This window comes from Mustela nigripes, chromosome 3 (genome assembly GCF_022355385.1).
Source record: "Mustela nigripes isolate SB6536 chromosome 3, MUSNIG.SB6536, whole genome shotgun sequence".
Taxonomy (NCBI): Eukaryota; Metazoa; Chordata; class Mammalia; order Carnivora; family Mustelidae; genus Mustela; species Mustela nigripes.
Genome location: NC_081559.1, coordinates 61,787,503 through 61,812,761, shown reverse-complemented (window position 1 = coordinate 61,812,761; position 25,259 = coordinate 61,787,503). Strand labels below are relative to the sequence as shown.

At 35.8% G+C, this 25,259-nt stretch overlaps 1 protein-coding gene across 1 annotated transcript in view; it reads left to right on the top strand.

The window, feature by feature from the left end:
* Positions 1-25,259, top strand: part of TTC21B (tetratricopeptide repeat domain 21B) — a 79,434-nt gene that overhangs the window by 25,785 nt on the left and 28,390 nt on the right. Inside the window, exons 12-21 of the mRNA XM_059394108.1 lie at positions 663-792; positions 4,058-4,215; positions 5,670-5,894; positions 8,936-9,174; positions 10,570-10,642; positions 11,101-11,211; positions 11,902-12,040; positions 15,991-16,097; positions 23,215-23,403; positions 24,794-24,904. Of these exons, the coding sequence (XP_059250091.1) occupies positions 663-792; positions 4,058-4,215; positions 5,670-5,894; positions 8,936-9,174; positions 10,570-10,642; positions 11,101-11,211; positions 11,902-12,040; positions 15,991-16,097; positions 23,215-23,403; positions 24,794-24,904 (1,482 nt within the window). The remainder of the gene's footprint in view (positions 1-662; positions 793-4,057; positions 4,216-5,669; positions 5,895-8,935; positions 9,175-10,569; positions 10,643-11,100; positions 11,212-11,901; positions 12,041-15,990; positions 16,098-23,214; positions 23,404-24,793; positions 24,905-25,259) is intronic.

Below are 25,259 nucleotides of genomic sequence, written 5' to 3'. Positions count from 1 at the left end.
TGGATAAAAGTCAGTTGGGTAGACAGCCATTAAAACAATAAATGTTCTAGTACTGTTATTGTTATCATATTCACTGCATATTAATAAAGCGAGAAACTAAAAAAAAAACCTTTGAGGACCTTCTGCATGCCAGCAGAAAAGCAGAAAATGTGAAGGTATGAGACATTTGGTGTAGTACACATGAGTGTATTCTACCTTCTGATTTTTACTAGGCAAAAAAAGAAAATTTCAGAAACTGATCGTACAGTACTGTAGGGGGCAATGCAAGTTGCCGAACTGAATAAATCACCAGGCAGATCAAGAATTAGAATTCACATTGCCTTGACTCTCAATTCCAGCAAGAAATTCTGCCTTTCAGTTATCTTTCCTTTGAAAATGTTTCCTTCACAGTTGTTGAACAAATACACTCCTTTCATGTTATCAAATCTGTTAATTGAGTAATAATTTCATAATTATTTTGCTGAATAAAAGCCATCCTTTGTATGGTATGTTCATAGATCCCATGGACATAAATTAGTCACATTATGGTAAAGATATGCAAAAGCAGAATAACAGAAATTTTGGAAAAATATATAGTTTTTCTAGTTACACTGAAGTTTAATATGTGTGTGCACTTTACTGAAGTAAACTTATAAAATGATATGCTAATTTGTTTTATTTAGCCTGCAAGTCCTGGGCAACCTCTTTCTCCACTTCTCAGACGTTGTACCTCAATCCTGGAGACTATAGTAAGAACTGTACCAGGCCTTCTGCAAGCTGTCTTCCTAATAGCAAAAGTGAAATATTTATCAGGTAGAATGTACTTAAAAACTTAAAATAACTTTTTTATTCTGATGTTGACAAAATCAAGGGTAAATAAACTAAGTACGCCAGTTATATGGAGAATAGTCACATAGATGCGTTTTGTGCACAAATAAGTAATTTTAATCCAAAATAAAATTGTATAATATTCACTATTCTTTAAAAATTACAATAAACTTCTGTTGTTCAAGTGAATAGTTGGGAAAGTACAGTTGTACCACTTAACAAAAAAGTCCATCAGATACTTAGATGGTAGTAAAAATTTATAGTCTTTTGTCCATAATTATTGACTCTTTGGTATAGCCAGATGCAAGTTTTACCAGATGCCTTTATGAAGTGTATTGATTAATTGATAATTAGCTGTATATAATCTGTGATTATGGATAGCTAAAAAAAATAGCCCCAGATATAGAATATTAGCTTTTTAGGACACACAGATGTGTGACTATATACATAATATAGTCATAATATATATAGATATATACCTAATACATACAGTAGACATAGTAGACCAACCATTGGGGCTTATATTTGTGTATCTTTCCTAGATAAATGCCATGCAAAGTAAATAAAATTTATAAAATCATAAGGTTTAGAAACCAACCTAAAGGTATTATCCTAAACAAATATTTCTTACATATAATGGAGATTGAAGATTGACTGACTTTGCTAATTTTTTGGACCTCAATTTTAACTGTTAAAAATAGATGATCTCAAATCTTGTATCTCTAAAATATTCTAGATGTAAAAAGTGGCTCTGTAATAACTTCTTCTGGTTAAGGTCTATTGAGTGACATGGTTATTTCTACTTTGCTCTCAGTTCAAATGGTATTATCTACTAAGTAGTTAAACTGGGACTTTGAGTTCTGTTATATTTTTTAGACACTTATTATTTTGAAAAAATCAGCCTTAACATAGTAATTCTTAATTGCCAAAGTCTCTAGAAATGAAAGTCTCCTATGACCCCATTTTTGAAAACAGCAGCCTTAAATCATTTGAAATAGTGCTGCCATATGTCCAAATAGCAGTGTCCTCATAAATTGCCAAGTACAATAACTTCTAACCCCAGAACTACTCAGAGTTGGACCAGACTTCCCAGGTAAAGGGCACAGACAGAAGCTACAAGTTCTGGGTTTGCCAAAGCCACCTGAGCTTCTGACTGGCTGGCTACAAATTTGGGGTTTCTATGACTCCTCAGGTTCAGATTCACTAGAATGACTCCTAGAATTCAGGATATTGCTATACTCATGATTAGAATTTTAGTATAGGAAAAAGGATACTAAACCAAACCATGGAGAGATGCACAGGGAAAGGCCTGGGAAGGTTCCAGATGTGAAGCTGCCATTGTTCACTGTCTGTAGAGTCAGTACACATCAACATTCCAACACGTATGCATATGACAGTACATAGAGAGCATTAACAACCAGGGCAGCTCACCCCAAGTTTAGAGTTTTTATTAGAGTTTCATTATATAGGCATGGACTGAATCACTGGGCATGTGTGTCCAGGGTCCTGCTCCCCCATTCAGGTAGATAACCTGTAGTTCAGAGCCCCAGTCCTTCCATGGTTGATCTTTCTGGCATGGCTCATCACCGTTGAGTCATATTCTTAACATAAGCTATCTAGGGCTTACTGTTCATCTTCTTACTTATATAAATGATCAAAGCCAACCTCAAACAACAAAGATATTCCTCTCACTCAGGAAATTCCAAGATTTTAAGACTCTCTCCCAGGAACCTGGGACAAAGGCCAGCCAAATTATGTTTTACATAGGACTCTAACAAAGACATACATGCAGGACAGAAGTGTCTTTCATTTTTCACTTCAGGGAAATTGGGCTGCTCTTAGATAAAAGTGTGATATTGTTGGGTTCTTCATTTATATGGCTATTTTCTGCAACACTGATGACCCATTTCTCATTTTTAAATATTTATTGACCTTCTAAGTACTGACCATGCATCTTTCCCCCCATCACTCTTAAAAGGAACAAGATTCTGATCTCAGTCATTCACACAGTCTTCATATTCTTCAGTCTCTTATTTGTAAACCCCGATTCTTTTCCTGTGTGCTTTCCCCCCAGCAGTAACCTCCGGGTTATCTCCTTAATCCTTTTCCTCCTTAAAGAACATGGGAGTGGTAATTCGCACACGTTTATTATACTTAACCTTCCCATTTCCTATTTCCTTCTCTGCCTGTTCGGTTCTCAAGTATTCGAATATATCACAACAATAAATAATCCAATATTATTTATTATGTTTGCTGATTGATTGACACATTTTGTTACTGTGTTTAGTATGTTATTATGCAGCCTCAGCCCGTTACTTATTTATTAATCCTCTGTCTCTAAGAAATTGTTTCTATTTAGATGGATTGTGTCATTGGTTGGGCCTTTGGGAACTGGAAGCTCTAACTGTAAGCCTTGTTTGGTCTGTTGAGGTATCAGGTGAGGTTAAGGAGTAAGATGGAACAGAGAGTAATTTAGGGTCTGTTCTTCCCCAGGGCTCCTAGCGAGGTGGAATGGGGAGCTGGGCTTCTCTACCTACTTAACACCAGTCAGTGAGATGGGTTTAGGCAGATTGCGGTGTGTTACATCACTAGTATAAACTAGAGTTTATACTCTTCCTTCTCTGAAGAGCCTCTTTCTACCCCATCTACCAGCCCAAGCCTAACAGATTCCACCATTCCTGTCATTTTAATTTTGATCATTTCTTCAATCTGAGACTCCCAGATATACAGAGGATGTGTGTCCAAAATATTGGCTGTTACACTTGGCATTTAAAAGGCATATTAAATCACTGTCTCCTATTTCTGAATGTCTGGAATATATCCCTATGCTTTTTTCTGTTATTTTATATACAGTGGTAAAATTTCTGGCCAAGGATGATCATAAGACTATATATCCTTTGTTAATGTAAGTGACAGTACAGAATTCTAGCTATTTAAATATCTGGGTTTTGCAAAACTTACTGTAATGAAATTTTAAGTAAAAAGTTTTTTGATCAAGAAAATAGATCAAGGTACATTTCTAGTCCTCTCAGAAGTAGCAGTGGTGTTTGACTCTGATCTTTTCACAGCTTTCCCTGGTTTGCTCCTTGTGGCTGGCCTGACTTACAGGAATATTATTTCATGAAGACTAGAAAGGGGCTACCTGGGGCAGGTGGGCATGGAACGATCCATAAACTACTCGTGTCCCTCCTCTCTCTCACATCTCTGTCTCTTAGCCATTTGAATTATAATGCTTTGTTTCTCTTACTAGGTGACATTGAAGCAGCTTATAATAACCTGCAGCATTGCCTAGAACACAGTCCTTCTTACGCAGATGCTCATCTCCTGATGGCTCAGGTTTATTTGTCTCAGGAAAAATTCAAATTGTGTTCTCAGTCACTTGAACTTTGTCTGAGCTATAATTTTAAAGTAAGTATTCCAAATTCAGGTGGATAAAACATACCACCCTCCTTGAACCTTTAGCAAGTGGTGACATATTGTATTGTATTTTTTTATTTTTTTGCCTATAATGTTTTGCTAATAAATTTTAATGGAAAAAAGTTTGGATTTACAAGCAGTATGAGAAAAAGTGGAGGTAGCTGTGGTGTAATTAAAAACCTATATGGACTTGGAGAATTTTCTCTCTCTGAATCTGTTTTCTTCTCTGTAAAACTCATATAATAACACCCTACAGTTATAGTGGGCTTTAAGTCTAGTAATGGATGCATATAAAAATAATTGTAAACTACAAAGCATTATGCCATATGTTTTTATGTGTAAGAACTCTGTTTTATTGCTTGTTTCTTTCCTGGATTGTGGGTTTTAATAACTTTTTAGAGTCATCATCAAAGAACACCTAGTCATTTTGAAAATTTTTATGTGGTTTGAGGCTATAGACACACTAGACTTCTATCCCAAGATATTCTGTGTTACATCCATATCCCTAAGCATTAGGGAAAATCACAAGTTCAGGTGCTTCCTGAACTACCTGGAGTCATAGAGGAGCTCCTCAGACTTTTGCTTTGGTTCACAGGGTCTTGAACCCTATTACGTGAGGAGCCTTCAGTGGACTGGAGAAGTCAGGATTTGCAGAAGACAGTGCTCACTTCTTAGGTCAGTAGTCCTCAAGCCTAGTGATGCATTACCACCGTAGTGCCAGTACCTGGTCCCAGTGAATCGAAATCTCTGAAAGAAGAGCAGAAGCACGAGTATTCACGCAGAACCCACTGGAAAATTGGATGCTTAGCTCAGGCTCACAGCCATAGCCTGAAGGATGATTGGAACCTTTCTAGACATTAGGTGGCTGCCCCATCACCTCATTCTGCATCATCTCCTGCCTTTGACTCCTTCTTTGAACTTTTTGTCATTTTCTTATATTGTCTGTATACACCTTTGGTACCCAAAATAAAGATAGAAACTTTGTAACTGTGTGTTTCAGAGTAGTATCAAAGTTTAAAACCAAGTTTGACTGACGTGTTCTGAGATTTTTAATCTTAAAATTACAGAATAAAAGGGAAAAACTGTGTTTCTAGAAATCTAATGACTTGATATCCATACTAGAAGTCTGGATAAGGTATATTCCTTTTCTGAAAACTAAATTTCCTCGAATATATTTGCTAGCCCTGCAAGCTTTTTTTTTTTTTTTTTTTTGAGTTTTTCTTCCATCATGGTAAAAGCCCATAATTCCCTTGTTTGTCACCCCAGGAGGATGCTAGGTAGTGGCAGGTTGCCTGAACCTGATTTAACAATAGGTGATCAAAAAGTTAATAAAAGGACAGAAATAGACCTCATGTATACAATCACAGGTAGACTGTTTGGTGGATTGTAAATTATGTGTTGGCAGTGTAAGCCAAGGAAGTATTTCTGAATACTGTTTTTTTCAGGTGAGAGAATACCCTTTATACCATTTGATAAAAGCTCAGTCTCAAAAGAAAATGGGAGAAATAGCAGAAGCTATTAAAACTCTACATATGGCAATGAGTTTACCAGGAATGAGGAGAATTGGAGCTTCCTCAAAATCAAAATACAAAAAAACTGAAGTCGATGCAAACCATCGTTTATCAATCTTTCTTGAGTTGGTAGAGGTTCACCGCTTAAATGGAGAACAGGTAAGTCAAGTTTTAATTCAGTGGTTCAGCTCTGAACTTGGTTAGACAAGTATATTAGTAGGTAATGAAAAAGCTGAAATTATTTCCTTGCTCATCCGGTCAGATTTAGAAAATTTATTTTATTAGTTTGAACCAAATCATGTCCTTTGCAAGCCCCTGAGGTTAAACATAATTTGCACCTGGATGACCTCAGATATAACTATACTTTCATTAGCTTCCAAGCAAAATAGTAATATATGTATAATATTATAGGAGTAATAACATAGATTACTATGTACCATGAAACATATTAAGGTAATGTAATGAATATAGTAATATAATGTTCGATGAGCTTGGCCACTGTGAAAGATAATAATATAACATGGTTATCATTCTTTGGACTCCTGAAAGGAGACACACACACACACGCACACATGTCCATTCATACTCAGGTACTACTAGAATCAAATAAAAGTACCAACCTCAAATTCTAATAGTTGAGAAAACAGAAGAACTACTTGATGAATACAGCTTTGGTAAATTCATAGGATGATTATAAAATCAAATACTTAAAATAATACATATAATAATAAATAGAAAGCAAGGAAGACTGCACTTTTGAGAGAAGAGTCAAAGCCTTGTAGAAAATGAGGAACTTAACATCATTTATATCTGGTTTTCAGATTACAACAGTTGTTCATCAGTTATTTTGATATTTTAGTGGAAATTAAGAAGGATGTGTCTAGATAACTTGCCAAATCTCAGAATAATTTCTATTTCCCAATATATTAGCCTTAATATATATTTAATTTTTCTCCATTGAGAATGATATTTGCGGTGGGTTTTTCATAGATGGCTTTGATGATATTGAGGTATGTGCCCTCTATCCCTACACTTTGAAGAGTTTTGATCAGGAAGGGATGTTGTACTTTGTCAAATGCTTTTTCAGCATCTATTGAGAGTATCATATGGTTCTTGTTCTTACTTTTATTGATGTGTTGTATCACATTGACTGATTTGCGGATGTTGAACCAACCTTGCAGCCCTGGAATAAATCCCACTTGGTCGTGGTGAATAATCTTTTTAATGTACTGTTGAATCCTATTGGCTAGTATTTTGTTGAGTATTTTCGCATCTGTGTTCATCAAGGATATCGGTCTATAGCTCTCTTTTTTGGTGGGATCCTTGTCTGGTTTTGGGATCAAGGTGATGCTGGCCTCATAAAATGAGTTTGGAAGTTTTCCTTCCATTTCTATTTTTTGGAACAGTTTCAGGAGAATAGGAATTAGTTCTTCTTTAAATGTTTGGTAGAATTCCCCCGGGAAGCCGTCTGGCCCTGGGCTTTTGTTTGTTTGGAGATTTTTAATGACTGTTTCAATCTCCTTACTGGTTATGGGTCTGTTCAGGCTTTCTATTTCTTCCTGGTTCAGTTGTGGTAGTTTATATGTTTCTAGGAATGCATCCATTTCTTCCAGATTGTCAAATTTATTGCCGTAGAGTTGCTCATAGTATGTTCTTATAATAGTTTGTATTTCTTTGGTGTTAGTTGTGATCTCTCCTCTTTCATTCATGATTTTATTTATTTGGGTCCTTTCTCTTTTCTTTTTGATAAGTCGGGCCAGGGGTTTATCAATTTTATTAATTCTTTCAAAGAACCAGCTCCTAGTTTCGTTGATTTGTTCTATTGTTTTTTTGGTTTCTATTTCATTGATTTCTGCTCTGATCTTTATGATTTCTCTTCTCCTGCTGGGCTTAGGGTTTCTTTCTTGTTCTTTCTCCAGCTCCTTTAGGTGTAGGGTTAGGTTGTGTACCTGAGACCTTTCTTGTTTCTTGAGAAAGGCTTGTACCGCTATATATTTTCCTCTCAGGACTGCCTTTGTTGTGTCCCACAGATTTTGAACCGTTGTGTTTTCATTATCATTTGTTTCCATGATTTTTTTCAATTCTTCTTTAATTTCCCGGTTGACCCATTCATTCTTTAGAAGGATACTGTTTAGTCTCCATGTATTTGGGTTCTTTCCAAACTTCCTTTTGTGGTTGAGTTCTAGCTTTAGAGCATTGTGGTCTGAAAATATGCAGGGAATGATCCCAATCTTTTGATACCGGTTGAGTCCTGATTTATATTTAAGAAGAACCAATTCTACCATAGATAGTTGATTTTAAAATGCACTATTTTTTTTACTTGTTAACATTTCTGAAATCAGAATGTCTTATAATCTCTAAAGTTGAGATGAATCCTAAAATAAGTGACATTTTAGATTCATTGAGGTACGGATTTGGAACTGGGGTAATGTATTCAGCAGAGGCATAGCAGAAATTAGGTCCTGGCATAGGCAATAAAGTAGTCTGTTAGTTAATGAAGAGCCATTTGGTACAAGGGAGGATTGTGGACTGGATCCCATCAAGGAGGCTGTAATGAGCATGGCTAAGAGTTTAGGCTCTGGGGTCAGGCTACCCGAGTTTGGGTTCTGAGTCCGTCATTTGTTAACTTCTTAACTCTCCAAATTGCAGTTTCCTTACTGTAAGGTGGGGATAATGATAGCTACATCAGAGGATTTCTCTGAGAATTAAATGCGTGAATATAATGCTGAATGCAAAATAAATGCTTATTAAATATTAGCAGTAGCAGCAGCTCTCGTGTAGCAACCGCCATTGTCCTGGTCATGAAAACACTTTTCAGGGCACCTGGGTCGCTCAGATGGTTAAGCGTCTGCCTTTGGCTTGGGTTGTGATCCTGGGTCCTGGGATCGAGTCCCACATTGGGCTCTCTGCTCTTTGGGGAGCCTCCTTCTTCCTCTTCCTCTGCCTCTCTGTGTCTCTCATGAGTAAATAAAATCTTTAAAAGAAAAAAAAAGAAAACACTTTTCAGCTAACAGATATTCTGAATTTGGTCTCTGAGTTTAGTTTTAAATTTTTGTTCTTTTCAAAAATCTGTCAATATGTCATGAAGGTCCTAACTGTGCTAGCATTTACTGTTCATTCTGAATTAGGAGTAAATCTTCATTTATAATGTAATTTGTTTAACATTTTGAAAGACTGTTATTTTAACTTCATCTTTACAGCACGAGGCAGCAAAAGTTTTACAAGATGCCATTCATGAATTTTCTGGGACATCTGAAGAATTACGTGTTACCATTGCTAACGCAGACCTAGCCCTGGCCCAAGGAGATGTGGAGCGGGCTTTAAGTATGCTTCGAAATGTCACAGCTGAGCAGCCTTATTTCATAGAGGTCAAGGAGAAAATGGCAGATATTTATCTGAAGCACAGAAAAGAGAAAATGTTATATATTACTTGTTATAGGTAAATGATTATCTCAACCCATTGTATTTTGACACATTTACTTCTTAAAATTAATTCTCAAATTTCTTTTTTTCTTTCTTTTAAGTGCTTTATAGTATAGACCCTTTCCATAACATGTTCAGCTACCGACCACAATCACACTAACCAAGCAATTCATTCTCCCTAAGACATAAACCATAGTGATTATGATTATTTCAACCTGTAGCTTACTCTAGATTCTTAGCTGTCCTCCTTCATTATGTGATTTCTAGATCTTCAGTCTTCCTGTTTGGGAGGGACAAAAGCAACAGTTATTTGCATTCTAATGGCTAACGAAAGCTGTGTAATGTAACAGTTCCAGGCCATCTCTAATGCTCAGCGTAATAGCTCTAGCAATAGAAAATTGTGGCTTGGTATGTACTACATTCAGGTGCGGATTACAAATTCTCCTTGGTGAAAGGGCAGGGACTTTAAAAGTTATGTCACATGTTGGTGCCCTTAGGGGTTACTGGGATACACACATTCACCTGCATGCCCGTCTATACACATGGGCACACACACACACAGACACACGCATGGGTTGCTCTTACCTTTCTCCCCAAACAGAAAGATAAACATACAAGCACACACTTTATGTAAGAGAAAATCAGCATGTTTATCTGTTCAGAACATAGCAACATGTTGATGAATTCAGTCATTGGTTCATCTGTAGTTGTGTAAATATCCAAACTTGGAAACTGCTCAGGTTCTTTGTGGGAGCTGAGTGACTTCAAGAAACTGAGCGGCATCCCATGTATAGATGGATGAACTGGCGGTTCTAAATCATATTTTCTGTGGTGTTTCCAAAAGATCAGCACTAACTGTCACCTCATGATAGGAAAACATTTTAAAACAGGGTCATGTTGTTTTGGACGCTCTGGGATGGTGTAGTCAAAGGCACAGGCTTTGTTTCAGGCAGCTCTGACACGTTGGTTGTAGACTTCAGTTCTTCAGCAGCATCTATAAAATTACACTTCCCCAAACCATAGCTTTTGGACCAAATGAATGAGAAACCGTACATTGCAATAGCATCCCATGACATTTTTGTGCCTCCACTCACACATCATTTCAGAATTAGAGATAACAAAACCTATTTCTGTAGCGTGAGAATTGAGATGTTTACAGTCTACCAGTACTCTTGCTACCTGCATTTCAGAAAAGGGAAAGATGGAATGAAAAAGAAAGTTGATCTAGCATAAACAATCTGGGTGTGGGTCTGGGTGGGTTGTTTTTTCTTTTGCAATGTTACACTGTTGGAAATGTCCAAGGTCCTCTGAAGGCTCTTGGTTAATTGAAATAAGTGAGCTTACCTTTTATTTAGTTCATTAAGAAGATATTTGCATTCAGTATACTAAATAGAATTGGTCTAATTTCTAGAGAAATTGCTGAGAGAATGCCCAGTCCACGTTCTTTTCTTCTCCTTGGTGATGCTTACATGAATATACAGGAGGTAAAGTTTCTGATGCTACTGAACTCAGATTAAAAAAAAAAAAAAAATAGTAAAACTCTTTTGTGATTAGCTTCATAGTCTCCTAAAAGGAATTTTTAAATGTTATTTAATATTTGACTATCCAGTCATCCAAACAAAAAGGAGATAACCATTATAATAAAGTTGTTTTCATATTGGGATCCAGTAATTCAACACTGTCATTTGAAACAGAGATGGTACCAGAAGCAAATTAAGAGCTACTGGCCAAAATGGTGTTTACTGATAAGTTATACCTAACACTAGTGACTGTCACCTCTCTGAAGTAGTTAAGGTTTCTAGACTTAAATATGTGCTTTAGTTGTCTTACTGAGTGAATACTGTAGGTGTAGAGCTTTAAATATAGAAATGTTGCCCTTTAATGGGATCCAGCTAAGCTGTTTATTCATTGCTTTTTTTTTTTTTGTATCTGCCGACATTAGCCTGAAGAAGCCATTGTAGCTTATGAGCAAGCGTTAAATCAGAATCCCAAAGATGGAACACTGGCAAGCAAAATTGGGAAAGCACTTGTCAAAACTCACAACTATTCGAAGGTAGGTACTTTATATGTTTGGAATATGAAATTTCAGACCCTGCTCTGTGAGAAGTCTGTTTATATCTTGATGGCTGTAAACTCCAAATTTGTATTCACAAACTGGAATTTATGTTAAAGATTTGCTCAGTGTCTCTTCGTCGCTGCATTTTGCAAAGGCTGGGTCCTAAAGTTAATTCGGGCTTCATCTTACACCTAAACCCTGCAACCCACCAATTATGATGAAGTTGCTGCGGTTGCATCTTTTTCATTATATGACAAAGTCTAACAGATGTCCTTTCTGTTGAACCAGTTTTGGTAAGCTGTATGCTTCCCCGCTGAAACCCCAGTAGGGATAATGGATTTTCCTTTAGTTGTTATATTCTTGTTCTATTCCTGGTAACTACTGAACATACATACAACCACGAGCAGAGTATTTGCATTCACTAAAGTTCACTGGCCTCTGGACTGAAACTGGTAAAAACTGTTTCACCAAGCACCTTTTTAGCTGCTTTTCATAAGAAATGCTAGTTGCCTTGTCTGTTTCACTGTCTAAGAAAAATGGCATATTTAACTGATAGGCAGGTATATGCCTAAGCTTCTCCTGGGTTATTTCTAATTTTTATATGCTTTAAGTCTGTGATATATAAATATCTATGCTTAATACCTTTCTCATTGCCTTATTTTCCTAACTGAAATGCATTTTGTTTAGGCAATCACTTACTATGAAGCCGCTCTGAAAAGTGGACAACAAAATTATCTTTGCTATGACCTGGCTGAGCTTTTATTAAAATTGAAATGGTATGACAAAGCAGAAAAAGTTCTTCAACATGCTCTAGCTCATGAACCAGGTATGAAAGTCTTTCTGATTTGAAAAAAAAGTGTACCTAACCCTATATATCTGATCTGCTTTATGTTTATATTACATAAATGTTTATTTGTATTCTCATTATTACATATGTGACATTGACTATTCATTTATGAGCTTGTCACTCTACTAAAATAAGATACTTGTATAATAACAGTTTTATCAAACAGCCAATTGTGTTATAGAAAGATACTGTACTTTCCAAATGATACAAAGGGAGTTTCCTTTAAATTACAACTACATCTGATGTTTTTATTCATAAAGTAAACACTTTTTTATAATCTTTACTCTTTTAAGTTTTTTTTTTTTTAAATCCACTCTAAAAGATGTGTAAGTCCCAAATTCTCTTGTGAATTCTACTTGCCTTGTTCTTAAACTACCTCCATAGAGGTAACCATTTTTGTGTTTTAGTATATATGTAAATATATAAGTATAATCATAATTTTTCTTTTCAAATGGATTGTTTTTCCTCTCCTGTAATTTTTTTCACAGACAGCATGTGCCAGATATAGTTTGATGTTAGTACATTCATCTCATTTTAATGTCATCATCATAATATTCTATAACGCCATAGTTTTTTGTTTTTTGTGTTTTTTTTTAAACTTTCCTTCAATTATTGGGCATTTGTTTGGTTTTTCCATTCTTTTGATATTAATAAACTGTTATAGTAAATATCCTTGTACTTCATTCGTTGATATACACTTGCTTCTAAATGTGATAAGGTGTGGAAACTGGCCAAATCACAAATTTGGTAGCTTTCTCCTGTGATCCAAGAAATGACCCATATCTGTTGTATTGGTTACCTGTTGTCATTCATACTAGCTCCAGCTCCCCAATCAGGTTCCATCTCTGAGGAAGCAAGGTAGATATGTTGAGTTCATGATTACATTGTTTGCACGGTAGATATGTTGAGTTCGTGATTACATTGTTTCTAGAAACAAGTTCTGAACCATTGGTCTTCACAGACCCTTCTGACCCACTTTGAACTACAGAGAGGATACTGACAGTGTGATCTCAAATCAACTCTTTGCTTCCTCCCCCGACTCCCCAAAAAACTATGTGTATTGAAAATGTAACTGGATACTATTAATTGCCTTTTTAGAAGTTTGTACAAATTTCCTTTTCAATTATCTTTATTTTAAACTAAAATCTATAGCTTACTCATCACCAAAATTTAAAGATTACAGAAGTGAATGCAAGTTGTGTTGTCCTGCTCTTCAGAGAAAACCAATTTACCTTGAGTATCATCCTAATTAGTGTCGCCACCAGGCCTCTCTGTCTCTCTTGCAAATAATCACATACCATATTTTTCCTACCAAAATGGGATCATATTATATGGCACATCTGTAGTAGGCACTCAGTAGCTTCTCTCCATGTTGGTAAATGTAGCTCTTCTTTATTTTCTACTATATGTTAATATCGTAATTTATTTGATGGGCCCCCTACTGGATAGACATTTTAGATTGAAGAAAAGTTGGGGGACAGTACTGAAACTGGGTCCTTGTTTATATACCTCTGTGTGCTTCCTGGAATTGAGTCACGCCCCATGGCTCTTTCTTAAGGCCAAAAATGTCCCATCATTGTGTAGATTAATTAGGGGAAGGGGAAAACACTTCAGTTTGCAGTTCTTGGATGATTGATAAGGCTAGGCATCATTTTTTGTCTGTAGATCACATTTTCTTCCTGGATGTTTGTTCATGTCCTTTGTCTTTGACCCTGAACCTCTGGTACATTACCAGTCACCTGTTACTCATTTGCAGATGTTTTCTCCCAGCCTATCCCCTTTTCTGTTTTTTCAGTTGAATTTGTCATTTCCTCAAATAGAATATTTAATTATTATATATACCAGCCTTTTCCTTTTTTGAGTCCTGAATTTCCTGTCATGCTCAGAAATACTTCCTTCATCCTAACATTGTAAAAATATTCTTTTATTTTTTTCTGGAATAATCCATATGCTTTAATCCACATACAGTTTTTCTGTATCGTTTCCGAAATGGAGAACAGTTTTATTTCAGTGCATTTTACTGAGATGCCACCTTTGCCATAATAAACTTATTTATATGTATGACTGATTCTGGGAATCTTCCTTTTCTTGCCCTGAGGTATTTTGCTTTTGCCAGTGTCCCTATCCACTGTAAATGTCTTGAGACATGTGATAAGGTCAGCCCAACTCTTTAAGTTTTCTAGTATTTTCAAAATGGTATTTTAATTTAGCTTTGATGAAATTGGTGTTAAAATTCTTCTATTTCGGGATGCATTTACTATATAAAGTGTTATTTATTTCCATAAAAATATTTACATGGGTCTGTCAGACCTTGGTTGAAACACTACAGATGGCCTTACATATGCATTTTTGAAAAGGCTGTGAAAGGAAATTCAAGTAACATGTTCTACTTGTATGGGTGTTAAGTTTATTACATTTAGGTAATATAAATGCTTTCATGTAATATTTGTTGAGCATTTCATTATAAATTATGTCATTAATGTCCACATTTGTTTTTGAGAGGACTATAATTATCTCCATCTTTAAGTTAGCAATGTAGTCTCTTGACATACCCCCCTTCATCTAGCTGAAGGAGCACCTGGGTTCTAAGCATCTTGAACTTGGTTTGTCAGCTGGAATTCCTGTCTGCCTCTTCACATCTGTTCCGCATGCAGCCTTCTTCATCTCAACAACAACTTTGTCCCTCTTAGCCATTGCTGAGAACCCGAATCCTAGCCATCACCCTTGTCCCTGACTGTAGGAAATCCTGTTGATTCTACCTTCTGAATATATTCAGAACCCCACTCTGTGTCACTCATTCCACAGCTGTCCCCTTGTACAAACCTTCATTGTCTCAAGTGGATTATGGTGGTCACCTTCCAGCTGGTCTCCCTGTTCTGTTCTCAGCCCCACACCCCTTCTGTAGCCTCTCTCAATAGTAGCAGCATCGAGCCTTTTAAACAGAGTAGGTCTGCTCTTGTCTTCTCAAGCTCACTGCTGTCTCCCGTTTCCCTCAGAGTTAAGCCAAAGTCTTCACAGTGGGGTATGGGTCCCTTCTCACGAGTACAGCGTTGCTCCTCTGACCCACTGTGACGGCCATCTCACAGTTTCTCTTACCTGTGAGGTGCCAATAACAAAACCTGCCCCTCCGGCTGAGATTTTAAAGAAACTATGTATATAAATCACTTTTATACATATGTGGCACAGACCATACACTTGATAGTGGAAGAAACATAGTTTTGTTATTTATCTAGGGTTCTTTTATAGCTCTTAAATCACAAAGTAATAATACCAAGTATTTAAATAGTACTTACCAGGTATTAGACTACTTTAACTGCATATGCAAACTTATTTCATAACTTAAAAACTTTTTAAATTTTACAACAACACTATGAGATAGGTACTATTACTTCCACTATTGTACAGATGAAAGAGAACCACAAGCTGGGTAAGTACCTCGTTCAAGGTTATAGAGCTAGTAAGTGAGAAGGCCTCGATTTGAAACCAGACAGATTGCCATCAAAGTCGATGCTCTTAAAGACCATATTTCATTGCTTATCAAGTATCTATTAATTTAAAACAACAGTTATCATCTCCATTACCCCATAGCAACTAGTCTATATTATTTTTTAATAACTTCAGTAAAGATGTTTACAGATTTAAAAATGAACATTGAAAATTTTATGTGTATTGTGACATCATCTCTTAATGTATGTGTAAGAAAACCCTTTTTCTTATCCAGTTCTTTAACTTTTCTTCCAGTTAGATGAAAATCCTCAATCTTTTTTTTTTTTTTTTTAATTTGACCATCCTTCGGTTAACTGGCAAAAAGTTTTCAACTTTATTCAATTGTTCAAAACCGTTCTTTCTAAAGACCAGTTTTAAAATTTGTGGAAAAATGTAAACATTCATTTAAAATGAATATTTTTCCCCATTATCTTCTCTCACAGTAAATGAATTGTCTGCTCTCATGGAAGATGGACGTTCTCATGTTCTTCTAGCAAAAGTTTATAGTAAAATGGAAAGACCTGGTGATGCAATCACTTCATTACAACAGGTAAATGCCACTGCTTGTGAGTGGCTGTGCGTGAGTGGCTGTGTGTGGGAGGTGGGAACAGAAGGCAGTATGCCACATGTAAGAGGAAGACAATTTATTTTGGCTCAACTGCGACAGAAAATAAGCCAAAATAGAAATAATGATTGAATGCCAGTGGGTTGTACTGCTTAAATGTGTTATTGCTAACCAATATAAATATATATATATATATATATTATATATAATATATATTAGAGCGAGTTGATATTTTTAAATCTTTTATAGCTGAGGAAGTTTGGTTTAATCATTTGTGTAAAGTCATATGACTAGGGTCATAGGCAGGATGTGAACTCATTTTTTTTCTCTTTTGTTTGTTTTTATCTTCCTTAATTTTTCTTAATATTCTGAGGTTTTCTAAGGAGAGGTTTTATACATGTTTGCTTGCATGTATTCCTAAGCACCTGGTGGTTTTTGATGATTTTTCAATTTCTAGCTTGTTGACTTTTTTTTTTTAATAAATGACTTAAATTTTATCTGCAGCACCCTGCAGCTACCAAGGTCATCATGGTAACTTTCTCCTATTTTTCATTCCCCGTTAATGTACTATGTTAAATTGATTGATTTTCAAATGTTAAACCACCCTTATATTTCTTAAATGTCACTTTGTTATGAATTTTAATGTCAAAATTTATATGTCTATGTTCCTGAGGGTGTTTGGATCTCTAAGATTATTGTTGTTTCTTTAATATTTGGAACAATTCAGAGTTAAAACCATTTGGACCTTGACGCTTCACTGATGGAAGATTTTGATTAGTGGATTCAACATCTTTACAATTCAGACTGATCATTTTTAAACTTCTTACATTAGTTTGAATGGCTGTATTTTTAAATTTGTTCATTATATGTTCTTGTTTTTGAATGTGCTGTAAAAATGTCATCTTTTATGGCCTGATATTGGTGATTTTATTTTATTTTCCTTCTACTATTAATGATCAATTATGCCGGGAGTTTCATATCTTAATATTTTCAAAGAACCATCCTTTGCTTTTCTGGCTTCATTAAATGTTTTCTGTTTATCTCATTAATTACTTTCTTCTACTTTTTTTGGATTTGGTTTGCTGCTCTTTGCCTAGCTTTGCCTAGCTTTGAAAAAGTATGTTAGGTAATAGATTAGTTAGCCTTAGTTCTGTTCCTTCTCATTTAAGTTGATAATTTTTCTCTAAGTATTGCTTTGACTACCTCCCACAAATTTATTATTACTCAGTTCATAATATTCCTCCTTTTCACTTTGATTGCTTCTTTAACAAATGGGTTATTTCCAGGCACTTCTGATTTTCTTGTTATCTTTTTTGGGGAGGGGTACCCTTAATCCATTTCACTATTTTGTTCATCCCTCTAGCCCCTCCCTTCTGGCAACCACCATTTCTCTGTATTTGAGTCCTTGTTATCTTTTGGATGTCGATTTCTAATTGAATTCTACTGTGGTCAAAGACCTACTTTGAACAGTTCAGTCCTTTGATATTTGTTAAAGCTTGCTCTCTGTCCTATATTTTATAATCAGTTTTGGTATAGGTAACTTGTGGATTTAAAATAATGTGTTTCTGTCATTACTGAGTGCTTAGTTCAGTATGTGTCAGTTAAGTCAGGTTTGTTAGTTGATTTTTCCTACATCTTCTCAGAACTTAAGTAGAACATAGAGTACTTCACTAGCAATCCTGTATGCTTTCTAGAATACCATAGTACTTGCCATCTTTTGACCTTATTTTCATGTACCCAGAAGAGTTCTGCATTCTCCAGATAATTTACCAAATGTTTTGACTTTGAGCTTTATTTTTTTTAAGGATTTTAGTCATTTATTTGAGAGAGAGAGAGACAAAGTGATAGAGGGAACACAAGCAAGGGGAGTGAGAGGGGGAGAAGCAGGCTTCCTCCTGAGCAGGGGTCCCGATTTGGGGTTCAGTCCCAGGACTCTGGGATCATGACCTGAGCCAAAGGTAGATGCTTACCAACTGACTTTGAGCTTTAGCTAACAGTGTATGTGTGTATGTGTGTGTAAAACAACATTTCAATAATTTGTCCAATATGTCCAATTCTTTTTATTCCGGTTGTGAATGATTTGAGATTGGGTCATTAGATTTCTGTGATACCCATCCAAGTTTATGATTTCATTGCAACATGTCATCTTTAAAGTGTTAATATCTTATCCTTAATTGTTGGTATGTTTTATCCCTATTTTCTGATCACATGGTAAGAAAATGATACCTAACTCTGGGATAGCTACCATTAGCTACAAAAAAAGTGTAATATCAGTAAACTTAGATGTTTAAAATATTTTAGAAGTGAATTTGGCCTATTTTACCTTTTGGTGACTATTACTAGTCCCAGCTGCCCTGTTTATGTGAGTCCTTATATTATATGAGTGTTGTATCCTAACATGCAACACTAAGAAGAGAATAAACAGTATACATGGTTAGACTATCTCAGTGAACCAAATTTAATTAATTTTAAGCATATATGTTATAGCACGGAGGTTATCCTCTTTGAATAAATTTAAAGAGCCATAAAATTCTTCTCAGTTGTTAACATTCTCTGCATTCTGATCTTCAAAAAGATAAATCTTGAGTTAACAGTTCAAAAGCAACTTCAAGTTTATTTATTTAGGAACCATTTATTGAGCTCAATGCCCACATTATAAGACTTTAGGAGTTCCATCAGAGTATTTTGCATTGTTGCTTAACATTTTAGGCAGTGGCAGAACTGCTACATTAGAGAAGCCCCAAGTCTTATTAATTCTACTTTCTAAAAACTTCAGATTTCTGAAATGACTCCACATTTTTCTGTCTTTTGTCTCTGTCACCTTTTGCCCTGTCCCACATATCTTTTGCCCACACCCCTCCATTAGCCTCCTAACGGATCCCTATCTTTTCCAATCTTGTTTCATTCCAGTTAGTTTTCCTCAACACTAGCATGATTGGTCTGAAAGACAGACCTGATCTTGTTACTCCATTGCTTATAGACATGTAGTAGTAACTGCTCTGTAGAAAAAAATTGCCCTCTAGAATAAAAAAAAAAAATTATTTAACAAACTTAGCTGATGTAAATTTTCTCTGTCTTTCTAACCAATTTTTCCTTCTAATTCTTTGGTCAAGCAATAGTATCCCTTACATTCTTTTCTTCACCTATAATTCCTAATGCCTGTACTCCAGTTCCATCTCCTTTATTTCTCCCAAACTCACGTGGGTGTAACTACCAGTAATTCTTTAAATCTCACTTCACCTCCAAGACTAGGTTAGGTCTCGTATTGTGTACTATCGTAGGAACTGGTATTTCCTAGCCATAAAACTCCTCATAATTGGCTGTAATTATTTTATTATCTATCTTTCTGCTAAAATTAGAATTTCAGTGAATGTAGTTATAAGCCCATGTTTTGTGACCCTAGCAAATGCTTGCCTCATTAGTTTTCTGTGCCATGTAACAAATTACCACAAATTTTAGTCAATGGAAACAAAACACACATTTATTTTTTCCACAGTTTCTGTGGGTCCATATTCTGGACATGTTTTAGCTGGGTCCTCTACAACGTGTCAGGATAGTCAAGGTGTGACCAGGGCTGGGTTCTCATCTAGAGACTTGTCTAGGGGAGGATCTACTTCCAAACTTACACAGGTTATTAGCAGAATTCATTTGCTCAAGGCTGTAAGACTTAGGGCTCCAGCTTCTTGTTTGCTTCTTGTTGCAGATCCTAGAGGTTCTCACACTCTAGAGGTTCATCATCTCCTTGCCTGGTAGGCCAGCTGATATGCCTACTTAGTTCTTCAAACCAGTAAGGGGGAAAGGCTGTAGAATGAATCTGCTAACAAGACATAGTCTTACGTGATGTAATCATGGGAGTGACGTTCTATCATATTTGCCATATCCTGTTGGTTACAAGCAAGTTCTAGTTCCCCACCTCACACACAGGGTGATTATACAAGGGAGTGAAGACCAAGAGGTGAGGGTCATGGGAGTCATCTTAAAATCTGTCTGTCTTGTTAGGTGTTTGAAATTTTAGTTGAATGACTCAAAAGAAACCATACATTATTTTAATTTTTTAATTGCAGGAAAAATTACGAGGAAAAAAATCACTTTTTGGCATATTAAATTAACCATCTTTCCTGTGAAAGTAAAATCTAAATAAATCAGATATAAACAACCCATGTGCCATAAAACACTAACAATTTACTGACTTTCTAACTTTATGTAGTTTTAAATAATATGAACGGATTATTTTTGCTTCTTTCATTTAACATTCATTTGTGTGGATTTTTCCATTATGTCTATATAAGTCCATTTACTCTTTGTTAAGTGATTGCATAAATGCATTAGTGGATGCTTATCTATAGCTCAAAGTTAAATTTTTATTGTGAAAGCCTGAAACATAGGATTTCTCTGTTACTTACAATTTAACATATAAGCAGTAATGTGATACTCTGATTTTTTTTTTTTTTAAGATTTTATTTATGAGGTTCGGGGATGGCTTAGTTGGTTAAGCCTTTGGCTCAGGTTATGATCTCAGGGTCCTAGGATTGAGTCCTGTGTTAGGCTTCCTGCTCAGTGGGGAGTCTGCTTCTCCCTCCCCATACCTGCTCATTTTCCGTCTCTCTCTCTCTCTCACACACACACACAAAAATAAAAATGCTTTTTAAAAATTTTATTTATTTATTTTACACAGAGAGAGAGCACACAAGTAGACAGAATAGTAGGTAGGCAGAGGGAGAATCATGCTTCCTGCTAACCAGAGAGCCTGATGCAGTGCTCCATCCGCATCCTGGAATCCCAGGACCCTGGGATCATGACTGGAGCTGAAGGCAGAAGCTTAACCAGCTGAGCCACCAAGGCGCCCTGATACTCCAACTTAATTTGTATATTTTATTTCAATGTGATCTTCAGTAAGATATATATGTATACAATAAAGCTATTGAGGTAGAAAGGAAAAATTAAGTCTATAGAGTAAGATATTTATACTTCATTCCACCCAAGGATTTTAGGGAATTCATAAAATGAGCGGAGAGAAAAGTAAATGCATTGACAATCAAGGTTAACATAGTTATCATAACAGATAATTAAATTAAATTTAGTTCTTGTCTTTCTGGAATCCAAGGAAAAAAATAGGGAATAATATCAATTCTTTGAAAGAATTTTATTCTGTATGAAAATGTTTTGTAATGATCATTGTATATACTTAGAATAATTGAGAATATTTTATGAAATGCCTTTAATTATAAATGCAGACAACTTTTTCTCAAAAAATCTGCCCTGATTATTTACCTTTAAGAAAATGCAAAGCATAGGGGCACCTAGGTGGCTCAGTCAAGCGTCTCCCTTTAGCTCAGGTCATGGTCTCGGGTCCTGGGATTGAGTCCCACGTCTGGGCTCCCTGCTCAGTGGAAGCCTGCTTCTCCCTCTGCTACTCCCCAATGCATGCTCTCTTTCTCTCTCCCTCTCAAATAAATAAACTCTCTTAAAAAAAAATGCAAAGCATCACAAAATCTAACTTATAAAAATGTTTCTCTAGGAAGTTAAGCTAATGAGATCTTACCTGACTTTTTAGAGATTTAGTTGATGAAGATAAAAATTAGACTATCCAGAGAATGAACTGTGTATCTTTTAGACCTAGGGTGATCATAGAGGTTATCATTCAAGTCAAAATACTTTTGAAAGGGAAAAAGGCAGAATTAATAATTAAGCTGGCACAACAAGTATAAAAGTTACTATAAGACAGAAAGATAACGATCACTGTATTTAGACCAGTTATTGCAGAGTTTTTTGTCTATGAGTGTGTGTGTGTGTGTGCACCTGTGTGCAAAACCATACACACCAATATTTACATATATAAAAAACCATGAAATACACAACTGTACACATATCTTCTGTACTTAAAAAACAGACATTAATATAACAAAAATAAAAATTTCAGGAAACAGTATTAACCTTTACTACTATATACAGCATTATTTTCTAATCTTTCCTCTTTTGTTTCCAAAAGAATGCTTATTGTGATGCCTTAATTTTATGACCCATGGTTCTAAAGAATACTCAGCTTTAGACCATCTTCATCATATACCGGTTGTCAACCAACATTTTGACAGGAGTCCCCAGAAGGGCTCCCTGTTGTAGCAGAATGTGTGGCAGATGGTGGGCATTTACTCTTTGTTAAATGAATGCATGAATGCATTAGTGGATGCTTATCTATAGCTCAAAGTTAAATTTTGTTGTGAAGGCCTAAAACATAGGATTTCTCTGTCACTTACAGAAGGAAGGTACTCAGTGTTTCAGAAATCAAATCTGTAGGTGATGAGGCTGATAACTTCCCATTCAGCAGCCTACAGTACATTCTTACCTTGAGACCCCTGCCTTCTTTCTGGGTATCTATGTATAGCATGGGACCTCATATATACCACCAACTGATTAGTCATTTTCCTGTCATTAGGCATTTGAGTTGCTATTGATTTTCTGATTTGTTGCTATTGTTTTTTTTTTTCTTTTTACAAAAAAGAACAGAGATTGTTTTTTCCTTATAACATATAACAGTGGTTCCTTTTTTTTTTTTTCAAAGTAATATCCATAATACCTAAGAGTAGAACAACAAAGTTCAGTAGTCTGATTAGTTTTATCAAGTTAGCATGTTTTGCTAGGGTAAAGATTGGACTCATTCGTATGCCATCAACAATATATGGATGTACTTACTCTCTGAAACCTGCCAATATTTGATTTAGTAATTTTTAGATACTAGTTTATTAATTTAATAAACACTTTACATTTCCACTTATTACATCTAGATTCTTTTTCAGATATTTGTTTCATGGTTGCATTTCCTCCTTCGTGAGCTTTCTGTATATAATCCTTATAACAGTGGGAAAAGACTCAGTAATTTTCTTATACTTCATTTGGAAAGAGATGTGCACGCTGGCTCATTTACAAACAAACTCATGTTTAAGACCTCAATTAAGACATTTTCTTTGGATCAGGCTTTGTTAGAGTGAGGGCCAGTAATGCTTAAATAGATCTGTGCAATTATGCTGCATGTGGGTTATTGGGAATTGTTTAATTTATTTTCTCTTTCTTTTTTAAATTCCTTTTTATCCTTATTTTTTTCTAGGCTCGAGAATTACAAGCTAGGGTACTAAAACGTGTTCAGATGGAACAGCCAGACGCAGCTCCCGCACAGAAACACTTAGCGGCTGAAATTTGTGCAGGGATTGCAAAACATTCTGTTGCTCAGCAAGACTATGAAAAAGCAATTAAGTTTTATAGAGAGGCTCTTGTTCATTGTGAAACAGATAATAAGGTCAGTACCTTTATAAAATTGTCACCACCTTTTATTCCAGATGTCATCTGTTACAAAATTCTCACCAGCTTATTTGTAAAAAAAGAAATGTAATAAAAACACAAGCTAAATAAACATCTGTTTGTAGAAATTCTTTGAAATCCTTATATGATGCCTTAAATTAATGATGTTAAGAGTTTTAAAATTATTATAGGAAAATTGTTTTAATTAAAATAAAATAAATCTGTAAGCTCTGTTTTAATAATCACTTTAAAACAATGTCTCAATGTTGAATATCTGAATCTAGGTGATTCGCTTCAGTTTACCAAAGTGCAGTTGTATACCTCTGTATTTCAATTGCTGTTTGGTGCTAGATGTGCAAAAAAAGTGACTATATTGAATCTCCTACCTCAAGTGGCTCAGCATGAGAATAAATGTAAGGATAATGTTGGTATAGAAAACTTCTTTACATCTGTGGTTGTGTAAATTAAAATCCTGTTCTCTCAGATCTTGATAGATGATTAATTTAAAAAACTTATTATATGGCTAAATACTTCTTTTTTCCCTTTTTCTTTCAATTTAAATTCCAGTTAACATACAGGGTAATATTAGTTACAGGTGTACAATATAGTGAGTCAACACTTCCATACATCACCCAGGGCTCATCACAGCAAGTGTCCTCCTTAATCCCCATCACGTGTGTGACCCTCCCGCCCCACTTCCCCTCTGGTAACCAGCAGTGTGTCCTCTGTGGTTAAGAGTCTTTCTTGGTTTGCCTCTATCTCTTCTTTTTTTCCCCTTTGCTTGTTTTGTTTCTTTAAATTACACATATGAGTGAAAGCGTGTGGTATTTGTCTTTCTCTGACTGACTTATTATTTCATGACATGGAACAAAAGACAGCCATAAGTTAGAATTTAAGGTTTTAAATTGAATATTTTGATATGAATACAACTCAGATGTAAGGCAAAAGTAACCTTTAAGGCATAACCAAACAGGTACCTTGTTCAGTGGTGGCTGAGGGAAAGCTGTGAAATCTGAAGCATACCTTAGAAATCATCTGCTCCAGGCCTTTTATTTTTCAAATGAGAAAACAGGTTTAGAGAGATAACAGGGACTTGGGCCCACCATGGAGAAGCCTGGACTAGAATCTAATCTCTGATTTAAGACCGGTGTTTTTTTCATAATGCTTTATGTCTCTACCTTTCGAGTAGGTTGCTACCGGTTTTCCCCTGTTGCCAGTATATACGAGAAAGTAGAACTGAATATGCCCATAGTTTTCCTGCCTCCTCAGACTTGGCATTTTTATTGCCATCACTTTTGGTCAACTAAGGCATAATCTGTGTCCAGACATTATCCTCACTCACATTTTATTCCAAACAGTTTCTGACTGACCTTGTGCTTTCTCTGTAGATAATGTTGGAGCTGGCACGATTATACCTGATACAGGATGACCCTGAGGCCTGCCTACGGCACTGTGCTCTCCTCCTCCAGAGTGACCAGGACAATGAGGCCGCCACCATGGTTAGTCCCTGAGACTTCAGTGCCATAAAGGCAGCTGTGTTTTATATTTCATGGGGAGGTTTCAAATTTTTTCTCATAAAACTAATACTAGAGAGACCTAGCTTGCGTTGGCTTTTGGAAGAAATGATATTTTTAACATCAGTGGTACATTTTACCAGTAAAGACCAGAGTTGTTTTGTCTTAATAAGAATGGAAACCTGGATGAGGCCTTTACTTGCCCTTGCAGGCCTCATTAATTTTTCTCGATGCCAAAGAGGACACTTGGTCAGGAGTTCCTGTGATAAAGCTGTAGTTGGCTAAAGACTGTTTTAAAGTACTTGCCCAGACCCACTGGACCCATTTTAAAGCTTTTGTG